Source organism: Oryctolagus cuniculus, chromosome 3, assembly GCF_051225735.1.
Source record: "Oryctolagus cuniculus isolate XC-2025 breed Fujian yellow rabbit chromosome 3, ASM5122573v1, whole genome shotgun sequence".
NCBI classification, from domain to species: Eukaryota; Metazoa; Chordata; class Mammalia; order Lagomorpha; family Leporidae; genus Oryctolagus; species Oryctolagus cuniculus.
The window spans coordinates 124,743,901-124,765,344 of NC_142869.1; the positions used below are offsets into that span (position 1 = coordinate 124,743,901).

Below are 21,444 nucleotides of genomic sequence, written 5' to 3' on the forward strand. Positions count from 1 at the left end.
AAGATTTTGCATTTTAGTGAAGCAGTCACACTACAGAGTCCAGATATCAGTTGCTATCAGCTATACGTGACTCCAATTTCACATTCCCACAGTTTCAACTAAAATGAAAAAGATGAGGAGTAGTCATAATGATCACAAACAGAAGTAATGACACATTTTAAATGAGAAAGGGAGATAGGCATGTGGCTGGGCATGTGTGTGCAGCGGGCAGAGTGAAGGACCAGAGCCTCTAATGGGAAACCTGCACTGTGTGATTGGTATGCACTTAGCTTTAAGGTGCTTGAGCCCTTCCAAAGATAAAGGAATCTTGCTATTCAAACAGACAGATGGGGGGATGGGAAAAATTTAGAATCCCATAGGTTAAAGGTGTAAAATATAAAATATCCACACTTCTGTTTAATGTGATTATTAAATACATGTCAACATTTTAACTGGGAATATAATCAAGCTCAATTCCTTTTTATCAGATATTGAAAATTAGGTTTGATTGCAATTCAAAAATTGATCAACATGAGTTAGCAAAATTAGCTTTAAATTTTCCCATTTTCTGTTTTGTTCCTTTTTTTAAAAAAATGACATTACATAAGACTTTGGGATCGACCTTCACATTAGAACCTCCAAAGTCAAGGTTCATAAAATTCCCATCTATCACAAAATCATAAAATGTTCCAAACCAGAATCAACTTCAAAGGTCACCTGGCAGTCCCTGACATTTCAGGGAGGATGGACTTGCGGCCACAGATCTGAGGCAGCTGCTCACTGTCACACAAACCTCTGGGAACTCAGAGGCACTCCTTCCTCCAATCCTGCCTCTGGCTCCCAGGCTGGCTGCTCACAAAACCTCCCTGATCCACCAGTTAGAGAAGAAAGACCTTGGGAGGTTACTCAGCTATTGTTCTTATTCTGATTGTTGGATATCTGAAGCTCAGTAAGGTGAAGTGTGGCAATTTGTGACCGCTCAGGGACAAACAATGTATTCCAAAGAATGAATACAAGTAGAGACTCCTTTGAAGACTTTTCAGATTGAAAGGAAGAGAGTGGGAGCATGGGGAGTCCAGGTTACAAGAAAGCATTTTCTGGAATGACTCCACATAGTAAACCCTTGGGTGTTTACGGCTTTTCAAAGGCCACAATTAACCCAATTATATACTCAAGAGATGTAAAAATAAATAAATTCACACACATATTCTTTGCGACTTTCATTACAGAAGCCAAAATATGAGAGTAACCCAAATATCCATAAACCAAGGGACTGAAAGACAGCCCGGTATAGGCATGCCACATAGTATCATCCAGCAATCACCAGGAATGAAATGCAGATACATGCTGCAAAGTTATGAACCGCAAAACTAGGCTATTCAAGAAGTCCAACACAAGATATCCCCCATCACATGGTTCTATTTATGTGAAATATCCTGGATGGATAAACCAATAGAGACAGAAAGCAAATCAGTGGTAGCCAGGGGCTGAGAGGAGGGAATGGAAGTAAATCCTTAACAGGCACAGGGTTAATTATGTGCATGATGAAAATATTTTGAAGCTACACAGAAATAATGGTCCCAGAGCATTTGAATCACCAATGCCACTGAGAGCAGTTAATTTTATGTGATTGAATTTCAGCTCAATTAAAAAATATAAAGGAGGGGGCCAGCACTGTGGCCTAGCATGTAAAGCTATTACCGTCAGTGCCAGCATCCCATATAGGCACCGGTTCAAGACAAAAGGCTCCACTCTCTATCCAGCTCTCTGCTAATGCACCTGAGAAAGCAGCTAGAGATGGTCCAAGTACTTAGGTCCTTGTGCCCATGTGGAATACCCAGAAGGAACTCCTGGCTCCTGGCTTTGGACTAGCTCAGTTCGGGTCCCTGGAACCACGTGGGATACCCACAGGGAACTCCTGGCTCCTGGCTTCGGTCTGGCCCAGCTCTGGCCTTTGCAAACATTTGGGGAGTGAACCAGCAAATGGAAGATTCTCTCTCTCTCTCTCTCTCTCTCTCTCTCTCTCTCTCTCCCTTTCTCTCTCCTTTCCTTTCAAATAAATAAACAAATCTTTAAAAAAGGAAAAAGAAAAAGGAGCATGATCTGTCATTTTGTTCTTAGGGAAGCAAGATAATTTGGCCATTCTGTTCTAAAACATGAGTAGATGACCTTGGGCCTTCAGAAATAAAAGGCGATCCTCTAGCAGGAAGGAGGATCACAGCTTAAGACAAATAAACCAAGAGCTGGTTTGTTCCAGTTGTTAAGATGCAGAGTGTCTGGTTTGAATCGTGGCTCCTCTTCCAAGAAAGCTCTGGGAGGCAGCAGGTGATGACTCAAATACTTGGGTCCCTGCCACTCATGTGGGTAAAATAGACTGATTCAAGTCGCTTGGCTTCAGCCTGCCCCAGTTCTGGAGCATTTGAGGAGTGAATCAGCATATGGAAGCTGTATGTCTACCTGTCTGCCTGTTACTCTCTCTCAAATAAAATAAAAATAAATAAGTAAAATTTAAAGACAGAAAAAGCAGCTTCTTGGCTGGTGCTGTGACTCACTAGGCTAATCCTCCGCCTGTGGCACCAGAACCCCGGGTTCTAGTCCTGGTTGGAGCACCGCATTCTGCACCAGTTGCTCCTCTTCCTGTCAAGCTCTCTGCTGTGGCCCGGGAGTGCAGTGGAGGATGGCCCAAGTGCTTGGGCCCTGCACCCCATGGGAGACCAGGATAAGTACCTGGCTCCTGGCTTTGGATTGGCGCAGCACGCCGGCCACAGCGAACATTTGGGGGGTGAACCAACGGAAGGAAGACCTTTCTCTATCTCTTTCTCTCTCACTGTCTAATTCTGCCTGTCAAAAAAAAAAAAAAAAGAAAAAGTAGCTTCTAGGTGGAGGTAAGTAAAACACAGGAACACAAAGAAGTAGGTATAATTTCATGCATGTGCACACATGAATCCATATGCATAACCATGCACAAATCTAGTCACTCATATGCATACATACATATGAAGACATACATGTATACATGTGTACACAGAAAGATGGTCTTGTACAGGTATGAATGCATGCATATCCACACATGCAAACTGCATGTACGTATAGTATGCATACAGATGCACATGTGCAGATATGCACACAATATCCCACACAAGAGTAACTGTGTACTTGTATGCACAGAGAGGCCATTAATAATCTCAGAGCAATAAGAAAAAAATAGTTTGACCTTGAAACCTTGTGTTAATCTCTCGGAATTTTTCTTGTGACCCTGTGTAAAAAAGGTTAATCTATATCACTGCAAACACTCTATACTGACACACGTGACCAAAGACCCCATCTCCCACATGTCCAGTGAGCATGTGAGTGCTTGTTTGCATGGGTGCCACACACGGGCTTCCTATTGAGGGATCTGGATGGGACTTGTGCTTGACAGCTACATGTTTGCATTGTCCTCTGCAGTGGAGAGACACCATTGTTCTAAATGAGCTAGAAGTGGTATGTTGCTCTTTCCAAAGAAGCATCTGGCCTCCACTGAGGATCAGTAGGGAACAGTATCTGGCTTTCCTTTGGACTTCTATCCATAGCCTTATAATGCCTATACAATAAATCTCCATGCTTTAAAGATCGATTGTTCTGTAAGTACTCCTGGAATGCAATTCTGGGTCTTCTTCTAGTTGGCTGGTTTCTATGGGCAGAAACAAGCTACACTCTCAGCACACCTAGCTGCTGGGCACTGCACCTGGCAGGGACCCAGTAAGTGCTGGTCCTTCTCATGCTCTCCTCAGCTTATAAGGGCCGTGGCTCAGGCCACAGCACGCATGCAGGGGCAATGATACCTAGAGTGCTTGTGACAAGCCTGAGACTCAATTGCCCATGTGATATGCACAGTCCTGAGTCTAGTTCCATAAAACTTCTCACAACCCCTAAACTGTTCATGGCTGAGTATGGCTGACCAACCCAACTGACCTACGTTTTATCACCAATCCTGTCACATCCCTGGAAATCCCTCAGTTTAGTACAGCAGAATGATTCACTATCTGAGTGTGGATTTTTTTGTAAGACTTATTTATTTGAAAGGAAGAGAGAAAGAGAGAGAGAGAGACATTCCATCTGCTGATTAGTGTAACAGCCACGACTGAGACAGGCATAAGCCAGGGTCCAGAAGCTTATTCCAGGTCTTCCACAAGCATTTGGACCATCCTCTGCTGCTTTCCCAGGTACATTAGCAGGGAGCTAGATTGGAAGTGAGAAGTTGGATCTCAAATGAGCACCCATATGGGATGTCAGCTCTGCAGGCTGTGACTTTAACACACTGAACCACAGCACCAGACTGAATATGAATTCTGAAATCAGGAATATTAACACTGGAGTTTCCTTCTGAATTGAAAACAAGCATTCTGTGTGTAAAGTCCTGCTTGAAAGGACTGAGTTTTACAACGTCTGGCGCCACACAGAGCATACAGTACTGTGCTTTGAGATGGCAATGATAAGGACATGGATAATAAAGAAGTCCCTGCTTCAAAGACTACAGTCTTCCCCCCAGGAAAGCAGCTACATACACAGATAAGAAATATAAGGCAGGGAACATGAGGAAATGCAAGGTGGGGAGAGAGAGGTCATGTGTGGCTATAAAAATCGCCACCATAGAGTCTGTAAACTGGACCCCTTCCATTGCAATTGGATCTGCTTCTCTTCTCCCTGCCCTTGGTGAGCAGGCCTGGAGACCTGACTTAAAGGAGGAGAATCAAATATCAGCTTGATAATCTATTGCAAGGCATGCCCCACGTCAGTAAACATGAGCAAGTGCTGGACCAGGAGTGTGGAATTTGCCTCTGCAAATTTGGCAATGAGTAGCCAAAGCTATTGGTCTTTTGCCTTCCTCCCCATCCTGTCTTACCTCCATAGACAGGTGTGTTTTTTTATCACTTCAGGAACAAAGATTCATAGATTGTACCTCTGACATTTTTGCATTTTCATTTATTACACTGCCTTGTAAATGACAGCTTATCAAGAGGTATACACTGAATGAATTATCTACTAATAAAGCTATGGTGTAGTTCTCATATATATATTTGTCTTTTAAGGAAGGCATGCCATATACATCTGTAGATACACATATAATGTCTATATTTTAAGATTTAATTTTAGTTACTTGAAAGATCAAAAAAGTGATGAAGGAAGAGACAGACAAAAAAAGAAATCTTGCATCCACTGATTGATTCCCCAAATGGCTACAATGGTTGGGCTAATCCAAAGCTAGGAGCAAGGAGCTCCATCTGGCTCTCCCACGTGGGTGACAGGGACCCAAGCACTTGAACCATCATCTGTTGCTTTCTCAGGTGCATTAGCAGGAAACTGTATCAGAAGCAAAGCAGACATGACTTGAATAGGTGCTGAGACATGGCATGCTAGCATTGTGGGTGGTGGTTTAGCCTACTGTACCACAAAGTCAGCCCCATAATAGCTTTTAGGAGAAGCATGCCATATTCAAAGGTATATTTTAGGCAATCATTTTGAAAATGGTGAAGAGATAAATGGGACAGGTGAAGTACATTGCCAAGTCTTTGGGCTGATTTTAAAGGAATGAATGTAACCATAAACTTCCTAGGCAGAATTGAGTTATTTATTCTCTCCACTGGAAACCAGTAAATATTGGTCTTTATGAAGCACTAGGCAGAGAACTTTAGAATATCAGCCATAAGACTTTAGCTCCGACACTGATCACAAGCAGTAATAATGGTGGACGTGAAAAGGAAAATTCCAGAAATTTATATTCAGTCACTCCTTGGAGTGGATGTTTGACATATCATCACTGCTAAGTGGCAATGAGGTCCACACTATTTTAACATGGTTTAATATGTAATGCATTGCCATTAATGGCATATTACAAAAGTGAAATTTCATGGGCTAGATTTGGTCTGATGCTTAAGCCAATAGTTAGAATACATCACGTTATGTATGAGAGTACCAGGGTTCAAAATTCAACTCTTGTTCCTGACTCCAGCTTCTTCCCATTGCAGACACTGGGAGGCAATGTTCTCTCTCTCTTTTTGGAGATATTTATTTTATTTATTTGAAAGACAGAGTTACAGAGAAAGGCAGAGACAGAGAGAGAGGTCTTCCATCTGCTGGTTCACTCCCCAGATGCTGCAACGGCCAGAGCTGCGCTGATCCAAAGCCAGAAGCCAGGAGCTTCTTCCAGGTCTCCTACATGGGTGCAGGGGCCCAAGGATTTGCGCCATCTTCCACTGCTTTCTCAGGCCATAGCAGAGAGCTGGATCAGAAGAGGAACAGCTAGGACTAGAACTGGCGCCCGTAAGGGATGCCAGCACTTCACGCCAGGGATGTAACCTGCTGCACCACAGTGCTGGCCCCTGCAATGTTCTCTTAATTCTTTGGGTTCCTACCACCTGTGTAGGACACCTGGGTTGTGTTCTAGCTCCTGGCTTAAATCCCTCTCAGCCACAGTGAGCATCTGCTGAGAGAATCAGAGGATGGGAGCTCTCCTGTTCTCTCTTTCTCTAACAAAATAAATAAAGAAGTAAAATGCCAGTGGCCACACAGCCCTACTGAGCCTCCTCTCCCCTTCCCCATTGGAGACCATCTTGAACCCTAATCTGTGCTCATCCACTTGCTGGTACTTCCTTTCTCACCAGATGTGGGAAAAGTCCCTCAAAGGCCGCTGCTGGGAGTTCATTACTCTTAGTTCGGATCCTCTTCACTTCATTACCTTGTCAACATTGACATTTATAACCCAGATTCCCCAGGCAAAGGGCAAACAAATCGATAGCAGTGCCATTGGCAAGGAAGAGGGATATCAGCTAAGGAAAATCAATAGGCCGTGTGGTTGTATTATCTTATTAACAATAGCTGCTGTTTTCAAATACCATGAGGTTGCAGACACTTTATATGCACTATCTCTTATCTTCATAACAAATCAATAGAGCAGGTGTTACCACTCCTGCCTCTCAGATGAGGAAACCGAGGCTCAGCGTGCTGATGTTAGCAGGGACGGGGCAGCAAGTGTCTTTTACAGGTTTGTGCTCAGAGCTTTCTGGTGCCAAACCCAATCATCTTTCAACCTTAATGCAATCAACATTGTGAGATAAGCACTGCCCATACAGGGAGCATGGAGAGCCACATCTGGATCTAGTGGCACCTGGTAGTGTGACACTGAACACATTAATATGTAGCAAGAAGACCTTTCAGATTCCTGTACTGTGATGTTGGTCATATATACACAAATATACTCCTTCAACATAAATTCTGGAGCTGCCAATACAACAGCAAGGAGGATAGAACCTTAAACAAGACTTAGGACCTGCCTTTGGAACCTTATGCTTACCCCATGCTATTCTGAGGGGAGGGATATAGATAGTTCCTGGAATCTTCAATTATCAGATCAGATTCCATGATTTCAAGCTTGGCCAAACCACTAAGTGTCTCATCGTTATAACAGGCAGCTTTATTCCCAAGCACATAAGTTTAGATAACATCAAATGAGTTTGACCTTAACAGTTATAATGATTTCACCACAAACTCAATATTGCCCATACCTCTGCCTCCACTAGCGGCAGCCAAGGCTGTAAATACCCTATGCATTCATTCAGTGAAGGAAAAAGAGTAAAATTCAAGCTTTGCCATGCAATGAGTGGGCAGCCATCATCTTTCCTCTATGGAACCCCTTTATCTCTGGAAGGCAAATGAGACAATGCCATTCTCAAAAGAAAAAGAGCTGGGTTAAACAAGTTGGTATGATATATTGTTTTTACCATTACCATTAATACAAATGCAAATTTAACTTTCTATGTCAGTCATCATGCTAGTCACATCATCTGCATGATCACCTAATGTTTAAATAATAATAGATGATGAAATAATATAAATTGTCTTCTCACTGAGAGAAACTGAAACTTAGCATATTAAGTGATTTGCCTAGGTCACAGTAGTCAGTCTTGGAGTTAGAATTCCAAGGTTTATCCCACACTTAACCCATACAAAACGTGCCATACCCTCCCATGATGACAGTCTCATGCTGTGCTTTACTTTTAAGCCCACCACATCTGAATGCACAAGTCTTTGGTACAGGAAATTGCAGCAGAAAAAGAAAGAGTGTGCTTTCTGGAATAAGTCATATCATTCCTTTGAAAATGAAAAGGCAGAGAGCAGGCATTTAGTCTAGCGGTTATGAAGCCTCCCTTCCACATTGCAGTGCATGTTGTTTCCTGGCCCTGGATCCTAACTCCAGCTTCCTGCTAATGCACACTCTGAGAGGCAGCAGTGATGGCTCAAGTAATTTGTTCTTGTAATCCACATGGGTGATATGAATTGAGTTCTCAGCTCCCACATCCGATCCTGGCTCACCCCAATTGTTGCAGGCATTTTGGGAGAGAACCAGTGGATGGGAGATTCTCTCTCTCTCTCTCTCTCTCTGTGTGTGTGTGTGTGTGTGTATATGTCTGCCTTTCAAATGAGAAACATTTTAAAAATAAAAATAAGAAAAATGTAGAACTGATTGGGAATATGAAGTCCAGACTCAGAGTTGTTTGACTTAAAATGAAAGACTTATCAGTTCCTGGCTTTGTGTCACTGGATAAGCTGCTTAAATGTTGTGACCCAATTTTCTCATCAAATAAAAGTAGAAATAATAGAGGTACTTATTTTGATGGGGTGTTGTGAGAAAAAAATGAGTTAATGTAAGTAAAGGGCTTAGGCCAATGCCGCAGCTCACTAGGCTAATCCTCTGCCTGCGGCGCTGGCACTCCGGTTTCTAGTCCCGCTTGGGGCGCCGGTTCTGTCCCGGTTGCTCCTCTTCCAGTCCAGCTCTCTGCTGTGGCCTGGGAAGGCAGTGGAGGTTGGCCCAAGTGCTTGGGCCACGCACCCACCCGCATGGGAGACCAGGAGGAAGCATCTGGCTCCTGGCTTTGGATCAACGCAGCGCGCCGGCGGTAGCAGCCATTTGGGAGGTGAACCAATGGAAAAGGAAGACCTTTCTCTCTGTCTCTCTCTCTCTCTCTCACTAACTCTGCCTGTCAAGAAAAAATTAAGTAAAGGGCTTAAACTTGACACACAAGAAGATTATTACGGAATAAGAATACTAACATTAACTAGTAGATTTTTGTTATTTGCATGTTATAAGTATAATAGTGTTATTATTTGATTATAGTGAGCAAAACCTAGTACTTAGCAAACTTTACAAGAGGTACCCCAAAAAACTTCATAAAACTAATACTCCAATGTTGCTCTGAAAACCTCCACTTGAAAGAAGTAATTTTTTAAGGCAAGCAGGATGTTTAGAACCTGTAGAAGTTGCTTGCTTTTTAATATCTATATAGCATATTGTGTGGCCCATAATAATGCTCAATAATATTTACTTGAAGAGAATGGATTTGAACATTGTATCAGTAAAGATCACATCACACGATGTCTGATTGACGGCAAAAACATCCAGGCAAAGATGTGTGAAGTCCTGTATTTTCGTCGACACCACTAATCTTACAAACAGATGAGTACCAGCCCCTCCTGGATGAGGACAGCCTGTATTCTGAAACAGCATATCTGTGTGTTGTTCACTTGATCACTTTTGCTTCATTCATTTTTGGCCTGCTAGTGTAGTGGAGCAGACAAGTGATGATGTTGGATGAGGCACTCCAGTACCTGTCACAGAAAGTGCATTTGCTCCTACAAAAAACAGATTTCTCTGAGCCTCACAGAGCACAAACAGACCTACCCTCCTACCACAAACTGATTAAGATGCAGACATAAAATTGCATCTTAAATCAGAAAATAACCCACATTCCTGCTGCATGAGGAGGAATTAACTCATTTATTGAATTTATCCATGGGAGAAAATATTTGTTATTTTAAAATAGACAATAGGGGCCGGCGCTGTGGTGCAGCGGGTTAAAGCCCTGGCCTGAAGTGCCGGCATCCCATGTGGGTGCCGGTTTCTAGTCCCAGCTGCTCCTCTTCCGATTCAGCCCTCGGCTTTGGGAAAGCAGTAGAAGATGACCAAAGTCCTTGGGCCCCTACACCCACGTGGGAGACCCAGAGGAAGCTCCTGGCTCCTGGCTCCTGGCTCCAGGCTCCTGGCTCCTGGCTTCGGATCCGCACAGCTCCGGCCAGTTTGGTCATTTGGGGAGTGAACCAGCGGATGGAAGACCTCTCTCTCTCTGTCTCTACCTCTCTCTCTGTCTTTCAAATAAATAAAATAAATCTTTAAAAAAGAATAAAATAAACAATAGCAAAAATCCCATATTACCCAATTGCAATTCATCATTGGTTATCTACCAAGTGAAAAGTGGAAGACAAATGTACCTGGGAAATTGATGATTACTAAAAGCTGATATTTCAAGACATATTTAAAAAACACCATTTACTTCATGATGTAGAAGGTCAGGTTAAACTCACAAATCTGAAATATTTTATTGCTCAGAGAAACAATCAAGAATTATCTGGAGACAATTTAGGATAAGTACACAAAATATTAGAATGTGAGGCAAAAAGGATCTATGGTTTGGGATTTTTTTTTTTTTTTTTTGAGAGGGAGAGTCTGCAAGACAGAGGGAGGAAGACAAAGCTCCCATCTGCTGGTTTGCTCCCTTAATGGCAATTAGATTGGGCCAGGGCTGGAGCCAGAGCCAGGAGCCAAGAACTCACACCAGGTGTCCCACATTCAACTACTTTAACTTCCACTTGCTGCCTCCCAAGGTGCACAATAGGAGGAAGCTGAAATCAGGGGCCAGAGCCAAGACTCCAATGCAGGTACCCCAAGTAGGTTGCCAGATCTTAACTGTTAAGACAAACACCTCGCATCACAGTTGATTCTTCCACAGTCCATTTCATTCTCTGGTGAGAGCAGCCCAGCTTCCTTTTGATAAATCACTTTTCTCCAATATCAATATATGTACTTAACATCAAGTGGACCCCTCAGTGAATTCCAGACAGCTGGACATGGTCCAGGATAGTCAACAACTGGATCTTTGGGAACTCAGTCCCAGGGCTTTTTCTGAAACTTTTTGAAACATGAATATTTCTTGTCACATAATATGATGAACTGGCAAAATGCAAAGCTAGAGCTGCTAATTTCACTTTATTACTACTAAAATCCTGCCTGAGAAGCCCCGCAAAGAAAGAAATGGAGTCACAGGGAAAGGGAGAAATAAAAAGATGAAAGCATGATAATACTTGAACTTCTGAATTCAGTAGAATCCTACACACTGAACCTCCCACGTCCAGCAACTCTTATATTCTCTTTAGTTGTCATTCCAGCACAAATTCAATATACCCTTGAAACAGCACTCACTGGCAGTCAAACACAATCCTACACCACTCAGCATGGTTTAGAACTGCTCATGCAGCCGGCGCCACGGCTCAATAGGCTAATCCTCCACCTGTGGTGCCAGCACACCGGGTTCTAGTCCCGGTCAGGGCACCGGATTCTGTCCCGGTTGCTCCTCTTCCAGTCCAGCTCTCTGTTGTGGCCCAGGAGTGCAGTGGAGGATGGTGCAAGTGCTCGGGCCCTGCGTGGCAAGCCAGCCACAGCAGCCATTGGAAGGTGAACCAATGGAAAAGGATGACCTTTCTCTCTCTCTCTCTCTCTCTCTCTCTCTCTCACTGTCTACTCTGCCTGTCAAAAAATAAATAATATTATAACTGCTCATGTAGAGCACATTTGCAAGGTACCCTTAGAGTCACCTTTCCAGACACATTGAAACTTAACTAATTCTTCTCTATGTTTCCATACCCTTTAAAAGCAGAAATTGGGGCTGTAGGTTAAGCTGCCATTTTTGATGCCAGCATCCCATATCAGAGCATGGGTTCAAGTCCCAGCTATTCCTCTACTGATCCAGCTCCCTGATAATGCACCTGTAAAGCAGCAAAGATGGCCCAAGTACTTGGGTTCCTGCCACCCACACGGGAGACCCAGATGGAGATCCAAGTTCCTAGCTTTGGCCAGGCCCAGCCCTGGCCATTGAGGCCATTTGGGAATTGAATCAAGATCTCTTTCTCTCTGTCTCTCCCTTTCCTAGTCACTCGCACTTTAAAATAAGGAAAATAAATCTTTAAAACATAAAAATTTAAAAAAGGTTGCTGGGACTGTTGTATAGCCGGTAAAGCTGCCTCCGCAGGGCAGGCATCCCATATGAACACCAGTTTAAGTCCTGGCTGCTCCACTTTAGATCCAGCTCTCTGCTATGGTCTGGGAAAGCAGTAGACAATGGCCCAAGTCATTGGGACCCTGTACCCACATGTGAGACCCAGAAGGCCTCCTGGCTTCTGCCTTCGGTTAGGCCCAGCTCTGGCTATTGCAGCCATTTGGGGAGTGAACCAGTTGATGAAAGACCTCTGTCTCTCTCTGTCTCTCTTTAACTTTGCCTTTCAAACTAAAAAATATTTTGTAAAAAAATTTTTTTTAAAAATTTAAACTAACATTATTCAAGTGAGTGTGTGTGAAATACCAACTACTTTATATTTAGTTTTTTATGAAATCTTTACACAGACCTATGAATTAAATGAATTAAGGACTACCATTTCCATCCTACCAATAAGGAACTACAAACAGACTGGATACATTCACCAAGGTCACACAATAATTATTAACAGGAAGAGATACACACAGGAATCAATTTATCATTAAAAAGCTGAGCTTCTCTCACTGTAGAATTTTCCCCTCATTTAATATTAATTGAACAAATTTGAACTTTAGAAGGGTCCAATCTGGGTTGAAAATAAAAAAAAAATGATATTGGAATACAGTCTTCCAAAATGAGTGCATTTCATATGTAACTCTCATTTAGATGCATACATTCTACTGTGCTTTCTAAAAATGGCAGCCATAATTTACCCCTACAAGAAGCTTGAGGCAAGCTTCCAACGATACTGTGCTATTGCACAAGACACAGTGCTTTGAACTTCATACTTGAAGGACTGGGATGAACTAAAGAACCCTGTTCTATAGATGGAATCAGAACCAATTCCAGCTTAAGAGATAAAAAGCACAGGCAAGTGCTCACAGATTGTGTTCCAATCTCCAGATTAGCTGGGTGTTATGCGGGTTAAGAAGGAATTCTTCCAATTTGCATATGGCTTTTCTGCACCAAATAAACACTTGCTGCTCCATGGTTAGCAGACATCAGAGCAGAAAAAAATGTCTCTGTCATATATAAGCTCTGGTCTGTCAAACTGGCAAGCAGGCAGGGAATTAATAAATGCTGGCTGCATAGATAATGCTACCAGCATGTCCTGAGTGCAGATCCTATTTTAATGTCTATTTAGACTGTGACAGCTAGAGTTTAAAAACAATCCTACAATCCTTTCCACAGAAACTTGAACATATTTCTGTATTTTAAAAGGTAACTCCTTCCTAAATCTGCCAGGAATCTCCTTTCAGGAAAATAAATTCTTGAATTCTGAATTCCACCAAAAAATAGCAGTTTTTATTTTGCAATCAAATGTAATGATACATCTTGGCAAAGTGTAGTAGGGGAAACAAGGACCAGAAAACAAATTAGAACAAGAACAGAAATGGCAGTTTCTATTAAAAGTTTCAAGCTGTTGGAATTCCTAAATCTGTCTGACAGTCCATGCTGCTGTGGCTGGGCCAAGTTAGACAGAGACTTAGAAACAGGAGGATAATTCACACTCTGTGAAACTGAGGAAGGCCCGGCTCACTTTCAAAGGAATTCAGTAATTTTCCAAAAACAGATAATCTTGTCCAAATGATGACTTTCTTCAAAATGCTTTTTTAATCTGCACACACACTTCAAACATTAGAGTTATCAGAGACAAAGTGCTCAATAGCCATTAATGGAATGAATGCTTAAAAACATTGTAGGCTGGCATTTAGGAGCAACAGGCTAAACAGAGCATTCTATGGCACAGTGCTGGCTGAAGGCCCCATTGCTCCACTTTCAATCCAGCTTCCTGCAAATGTACCTGGGAGAGCAGCAGATGATGGCCCAAGTGCTTGGGTCTATGCCACTCATGTGGGAGACACAGATGGAGGTCCTGGCTCCTGGCTTCAAGAATGAATGCTTTTGGACATTTGAGAAGCAAACCACCACATAGAAGATCTTCCTCTCTCTCTCTCTCTCTCTCACTCTCGCTCTCTCTGCATTTCAAATAAGTAAATCTTTAGAAAAGTGAAGACATCAAAAAGGTGGATACAAAAAATGAGCTGGGACAAGAGACTATCTTAATAAGTATGTTTTTAAAAGTATGTTACTTTTTGGCCGGTGCCGCGGCTCACTAGGCTAATCCTCCGCCTGCAGCGCTGGCACCTGGGTTCTAGTCCCGGTTAGGGTGCCAGATTCTGTCCCGGTTGCTCCTCTTCCAGTCCAGCTCTCTGCTGTGGCCCGGGAGGGCAGTGGAGGATGTCCCAGGTCCTTGGGCCCTGTACCCCCATGGGAGACCAGGAGGAAGCACCTGGCTCCTGCCTTCGGATCAGCGCAGCGCACCGGCCGCAACGTACTGGCCTTAGCGGCCACTTGGGGGGTAAACCAACGGAAAAAGGAAGACCTTTCTCTCTGTCTCTCTCTCTCACTGTCTAACTCTGCCTGTCCAAAAAAAAAAAAAAAAAAAAAAAAAAAGTACGTTACTTTTTGAAATAAAATAATAATTGAAAAATGACTCACTGACAGTGGGTTAAATGGGATTTGACATAAATGAGGGGACAGTGAATTTGAAGACTAAATAAACTAAATTTCCCAGAATGCCAGATTTTTGTGACGCAGTCAAAAATGTTTTATTGAAAAGAGAGTAAGCAGGGCTGGCACTGGGGTGCAGCAGGTTAAGTCCCTTCTTGCAAGGCAGGCATCCCAAGTCAGAGGCTCATTCAATTCCCAGCTTTTATGCTTCTGAGATAGCTCCCTGATAATGTGCCTGGGAAGGGAACAGAGGTGGCATAAGTATCTGGGCTCCTGCCACCCATATAGGAGACCAGGATAGAGTTGCTGGGTCCTGGCTTCATCCTGGCCCAGCCCCAGCTGTTGCAACCTTCTGGGGAAGGAACCAGAAGGTAGAAGATACCTCTCTCTATCATTGTCTTTCAAACAAATAACTAAATGTTAACAAGGGGGTAAGTGATTAAGGATAGAGTTAGAAAGTCTAAGTTTTGCCTAATTCATATTTAAAAGAAATGGATAGAGAAAGGGAGGAAGAAGCAATATGTTAAGAATTTCTGAGAATAAATGGATACATATGAATAATGTATATGAACTAGATACATATATACATATATATATTTTGGAACTAATGAATAGATTTAGTAAGCATGAGGATATCAAGTAGATTCTTTTGAAAGCCTTATGTACTAGAAAACTATTACAAGGCACATGAGAGTAAACTGTGAAACACCAAAAGAAAGAGAGAGAGAGAGAATGAGATTTCAAAAGTAGCTTGTTAGTGGAAGGGGTGAGGCTCAGCAAGGCACTTCTGAAACCAGGGCATTCTAACAGCAGACATTTTAATGGCAACCACTGAAGCCAGAAGACAAGGATCCAGTAAAGCACTAAGGGAGGATTTCAAACTGGCTGTTCAGAGTCCTGACTGATAGTGTTTCAGATTTCCAAGGCCTAAGCCCTCTCAAAATGGACAATCTCAAGTAGTAATTACAATGTTTCTAATGACGGAGCTGGGGAGAGAGGTCTGCATGCAATTGGTTCTTAGGAGTCAGTGCCATCAAGCACTGCATAATGTTGAGAACAGCATCTGAGAGAACATAGCCTTCAATACTGAATTGCATGTCTAGCAAAATGTCCTCCAAGAATCAAGGTGAAATAGGGAACATTTTTTGCAAATAAAGTGTTTATGAATAAGGAATTTTATACAGAAAGAAAAAATCACGGTCACCAAAGAAGTTTACCAAATCTGATAGGAAGGAGAGAGGTCAGAAACATAAGAAGGAAAGGGAAATGAATAAACTTGTGCATGTATTAATAAAAGTGAGAAGTATTTATGGAAATTATTATTATTAACAGGAGGGGGGATGGAATAACAAACTTCAATCCAGACATCAGTGATTATTGATGGGTTCATTCAACTATCATTTGGGAAGCTGAAGTTAATAATTTTCTAGACTACACTGCAGCTAGGTTTCTGGATTCATATAATGTCCTGAGAGTTATACACCCTTCACAAATCAGGAAGACTAGTGACACAAGAGTCAGTTTCCTGACTTTCCAACTTTTCTGCTGTTGAACAACATCATGGCAGCATGAACCATTTCTGCAGCCATTTGTCCAAGACCTTCTCAGACCTCTTGGGAGAACTGGGGGGCTGCGGCTTCTGGACTCTGGTCTAGCATCAGTGGGTGATAACTTGTTCAGAATGTCTTTAGAGGCTTCCCAAAGAGCCCTAACAAGCACCCACATCATAAGTATTGCAGCAATTTTGTAAGCAACTGATTTCTTTTTTGAGTTTTTCTCTGCTTAAAATGCCTGGATATAATGTTTTCTGGACTGTACTGTGACTGCATAAGAAAGAACTTAATAAAATCCCAGGAAAAATTGGAGTAATAGAAAACAAGGAGCCAAAAGCAATCCCAACTGTACAGGTAAACCCCAAATGTAAAAGGACTTTTATCTCCCAATTTGTGAACAGAGATGGCCAAATTGGGTATAACAATCAAAATCCAGCTGTATATTCTTTGCACAGTCATACATAAGGCTTTAAGAAAATGAAAGATTCAAAGGAAAACAATGTGGAATGAGAGATTAGGCAAATTCTAGGCAAAGCAAAATAGCAGTAGCTACATTAATTAAATAAAACATTTAAGCACGAAAAGACATCATGGAAGTTGAAAAAGATGACTTAAGTGTGATAAAAGTATTTCATTTGTTAAGAAGATACAATAACTTCATTCCTGAATGCACCTAAAACTGATGTCATGGTAAAAAATCACAGTGTTTTCAGTCAAAAATGTCCACCATTATAATGGGAAAGTTTAATATTGCTTCAGTGATCATGGATTTGAACAATTTGATAATTATCTAGATCTTTGGTTTCTTTAATTTATTTAAGTAAAAATTAAGTAAATTTAAGTAAAATTAAGCAAAAATTTTAGTTTTAAATAACATATTTTAAAGTTAAGTAAAACACTAATTATTTTATTTAATTACTTTATGAATGCAGCTCTTTCAAGCTCTATAAAATGGATATAAATTCAAGTCCCCATCATTCCCACACACACATCTCAGCATTTCCTATACTTGACATCTTAGTTGCAGATCTGGCTTGGAGCTTAAAACTCTGCATTTGAATTATGCCATTGATACTTATTTTATTTATCTGTTTATGTTAACAAAGATCACTGAGAAGGTATGAACTGGAGCAGCAGACCTGTGACTTTGCCCAGGGTCAAGGACCTTGCAGTCCTGAGCTCGGCTTCTGGGGAGAAGTTATAGCTGACCCGAAGTTGCTGGTCCACCTGCAGGGAAACAGAGAACAAAGGACGTCAGTGGAGGCCTACAGGGGAAGGGCTTTGAAACACTCCCATGCAGAAATAGTTTGAAAAACAGGCACGCACACGGGGCACACAGAGCAGACCCCTGTCTGGGATTTTCTCTCAGGAGAGATTAGCAATGTCTCACTAATTCTCACACAATACACACAAAATACCCCTTTCTTTCTTCTTTGTGAAATTGGGGCTTTCACAGGAGTCTTCGCCCTGGGAAATTCTGAGCAGCCTTTGACAGGTATTTATCTCCCCACTGAGATTTTTTCACCAAATTCTTTGCTGCAAACAAGCAAACAAATGAAACCTGCTCGGGAACTAGCTGTGCAGGATTAACATTAAATGGGAAGCAGGCACTCATTTCCTGTTTCTTTTCGTCCTCAGGAGCACCACTGCTCTCCTGTTCTCCAGGGTCTGAAGTGCTCTCCTTCAGGTGTGGGCTGAGGGACTGCACCAGGCATGGATGGCAGCTGCCGAAACGTTTGGTAGAGGAGGACAAGTTAGTTGCACAGTCAGCTGAGAACCCCAACTTGCAGGATAAGCAAAAGCCACCACTGGGCTTTGCCAGGAGTGCTTTTCTAGGAGCAGCCTTCAGGCATCCCCCTCTCCCTCGCTCACTAATTCATTCCATCTCTTTGTTCTAGTTATCTGGGCAGCAGGCTCCATCCAGGCCACTTTATTCAGTCTACTCAATTCCTGCCAGTTTCTTTCAGGCTCTACACTAGGTATCCACGTGATGTTATTCCTGAAAAGTGTTCTCATTATTGTACATGGAGGGGGTGGGCAAGGGTCTTAAAAAATTCAAGGAAACTGCATTATGAAGAGAATCAGACATGGATTTTGAGCACTAAATTTGAATAGACATATTATTTCACTCCATTTTCCAACAAAATTTATGAAATACCCTAATAGCCACCCTGGAAGAGGGAGACTCCGTGCTTGACTTTGCACTCCTCCTTGGGGAGCAGCAAGTCTAGGACTAATACCCAGTGCTCCATCCCCACCTTCCCTCTGCACCCATCTGTCCTGAGTAACCTCCATTCAGAAATCTGGTCCTGTAGAAAGAGCCAATGGCTATGACCTGTGGTGCCTGATTATATGCTTGTTAGCTTATAATAATGCTTACTAGGTACTGAACACTTGATGTGTAGAAGGCAAATGTTAAGGCATCTTTCCAAACATACTCTTCCCTAGAATACTATGAAATGAACATTTTGTTTTATTTGACAGAGTTAGACAGTGAGAGAGAGAGACAGAGAGAAAGGTCTTCCTTCCGTTGGTTCACCCCCTAAATGGCCGCTACAGCCAGCATGCTGCGTTGATCCGAAGCCAGGAGCCAGGTGCTTCCTCCTGGTCTCCCATGCGGGTGCAGGGGCCCAAGCACTTGGGCCATCCTCCACTGCCCTCCCGGGCCACAGCAGAGAGCTGGACTGGAAGAGGAGCAACCGGGACTAGAACTCGGCACCCATATGGGATGCCAGCGCCACAGGTAGAGGATTAACCAAATGAGCTACGGTGCCCGCCCCAGAAATGAACATTTTTTAATAGATTATTTACTTGAAAGGCAGAGTTACGGGGGAGAGAGGCAGACAGAGAGAGAGAGAGAGAGAGAGAGAGATCTTCCATATGCTGGTTCACTCCCCAAATGGCCAAAAGAGCCAGGACTGGGCCAGGCCAAAACCAAGGAGTCAGGAGCTTCTTCTGGGTCTCTGACTTGGGTGCAGGGCCCAAGCTCTTGGGCCACCTTCTATTGCTTTCCCTGGTGCATCAGCAAGGAGCTGGATTAGAAATAGACTAGCTGGGACTCAAACCAGAGCCCATATGGGATGCTGGCCACATGAGTATTTTTTTAACTAGGAAATGAGTGTTATTACCAAAAGAGTGAAAGAGAGAGAGAGAGAGAGAGAGAGAGAGAGAGAGAGAGAGAAACTAGCTAGTCACATGGACTTGTCTTGTTCCCTACCCATCGCATGATGTCATGTCTGCTTTACTTATCTGTGTCTTTATAGATATTTGAGCAATTTGTAGAAAAACACTATCTTATTTTTTTATTTCTGAGTTTCTACAATGCTCATTCAACACATGTTTGAGTACCTACCATGTGCCATCTACTGTTATAAGTGCTCCCAGAGTCTACCACCTCTTGAAAGATTTTTGATGTTCTGGATTGTTTAGTTGATACTTTCTCTCTCTCTCTCTCTCTCTCTCTCTCTCTCTCTCTCTCTCTCTCTTTTCTGCTTCTAACCTTGCATTTCAGATACTGCATTATATTGATCTGCCTGCTCTCTCTCTCTCTCTCTTGCATTTTCTCCATTAAACTATTGGCTCCTTGGGAACACAGATCACATCATATCCATATAAGTGTTTTGTAGAGCCTACCATGGAAACTGGCAAGTTCAGTAAGTGAGTAAAATGAACAATTTAATGACTGCAATGCTTCCCTTCTATTTGGTGGCTATGAAGACTGAGTCCATCAGAGCTTCAGGATATCTCTGGTGGCTTTTCCACCTTTAGCTAACACATGAGGTCTTGGTATTTTTTATCCCAGTCCATAACCTGTTTAATGATCATGGGTACAGGTTCAGTCCTTGACAGGAGGGAGTTTTCTTCCTGAATCACAGCCATGCTCCCACATGGCTCTTCCTGTCTGACTTTGGAAGTGCCCTCCCGACATTGGGCAGGATGCCTCTCCCCTTCGTTTGTTGTCCAGAGACAGCAGAGGGGTGCTAAAATGGATGAGGATTTCCTGCCAGGTGGATAGAAATCTTAACCATGGATCCCATAGACCTAGAGATTGAGATTCCCTTGGCTTCAGCCACTACTGTCGTCCCTAGGATGCCAGGTTCCATCTACAGGTGACTCCTTGAACATCACTCCTGTACTCAAAGGCCACATGTGGAAGAGCCAAGTGTACACATCCTTGAGTCACCCCTGCTATGCTGTCTTGCTTTGTTGCGACTTGCTGCTCCCTTAACAAATGACTCACGAAGGAGAGGAGGAGGTATGAGACATTCTGCTAAATAGGTTTTTAGCAAAATGAGTGTAGGAGTTAGGATAGGAAGGTGGAATGACTCAAAGGAAATTGGAGGCTATCATGGACTGGAGATGGATGGGAGATGGCTCCAGCCCTGCCAGAGCAGGAGAGTGGTAGACCCTTGGAACACTTCCAACAGTACATGACACACAATAGATAATGAAATGTGTGTTTAATAAGCATTCTATAAACTCAGGGGCTGAGTTACCTATTTGAAAATCTAAGAAGGGGACGGCGCCGTGGCTCACTTGGTTAATCCTCCACTTGCGGTGCCAGCATCCCATATGGACACCAAGTTCTAGTCCCGGTTGCTCCTCTTCCAGTCCAGCTCTCTGCTGTGGCCCGGGAAGGCAATAGAGGATGGCCCAAGTGCTTGGGCCCTGAACCCACATGGGAGACCAGGAGGAAGCACCTGGCTCCTGGCTTTGGGTCGGTGCAGCATGCTGGCTGTAGCAGCCATTTGGGGGGTGAACCAATGGAAGGAAGACCTTTCTCTCTCTCTCTCTCTCTCTCACTGTCTAACTCTGCCTGTCAAAATATAAAAAATAAATAAAAAAAGAAAAGAAAAAAATAAAATCTAAGCAAATGTATAGTGCAAAAACAAACAAAAAAGGGGAAGGTACCACAAATATTTATTAAGGCTTTAATCTTTGGTATGGTCTAAGCAAATATTGATGTAGTTAGCAGGAAAAGCATTATGTCTGTTAGACTTACTTATGCCTATTTTATTATTTAGTATTTATTTTTAATTACATATTTTGATCTGCTTAGGGATAAAGCACTACAACCCTAAAAACTTTAAGGATATCTAAAGTTTGCATCCTGATCTAGAGAAGCTTTGTTGTTCTCAGAACCCAACCTGCCCATTGACTCTGTCCAATCTTAAATGGGATGGGGAAAGGGAGGAAAATGAAAGAAGCTCTTTTGGGGAAAGCCCTAGATGCCAGACTTAGTGATTCATCCTTTAGCTATGTGCCTTCATATAGTT

General features: G+C 42.7%; 1 protein-coding gene across 1 annotated transcript in view; it reads right to left on the reverse strand.

The window, feature by feature from the left end:
* Nucleotides 1-21,444, reverse strand: part of CNTNAP5 (contactin associated protein family member 5) — a 991,178-nt gene that overhangs the window by 34,328 nt on the left and 935,406 nt on the right. Inside the window, exon 21 of the mRNA XM_051848810.3 lies at nt 17,308-17,395. Coding sequence (XP_051704770.3) covers nt 17,308-17,395 — 88 coding nt within the window. The remainder of the gene's footprint in view (nt 1-17,307; nt 17,396-21,444) is intronic.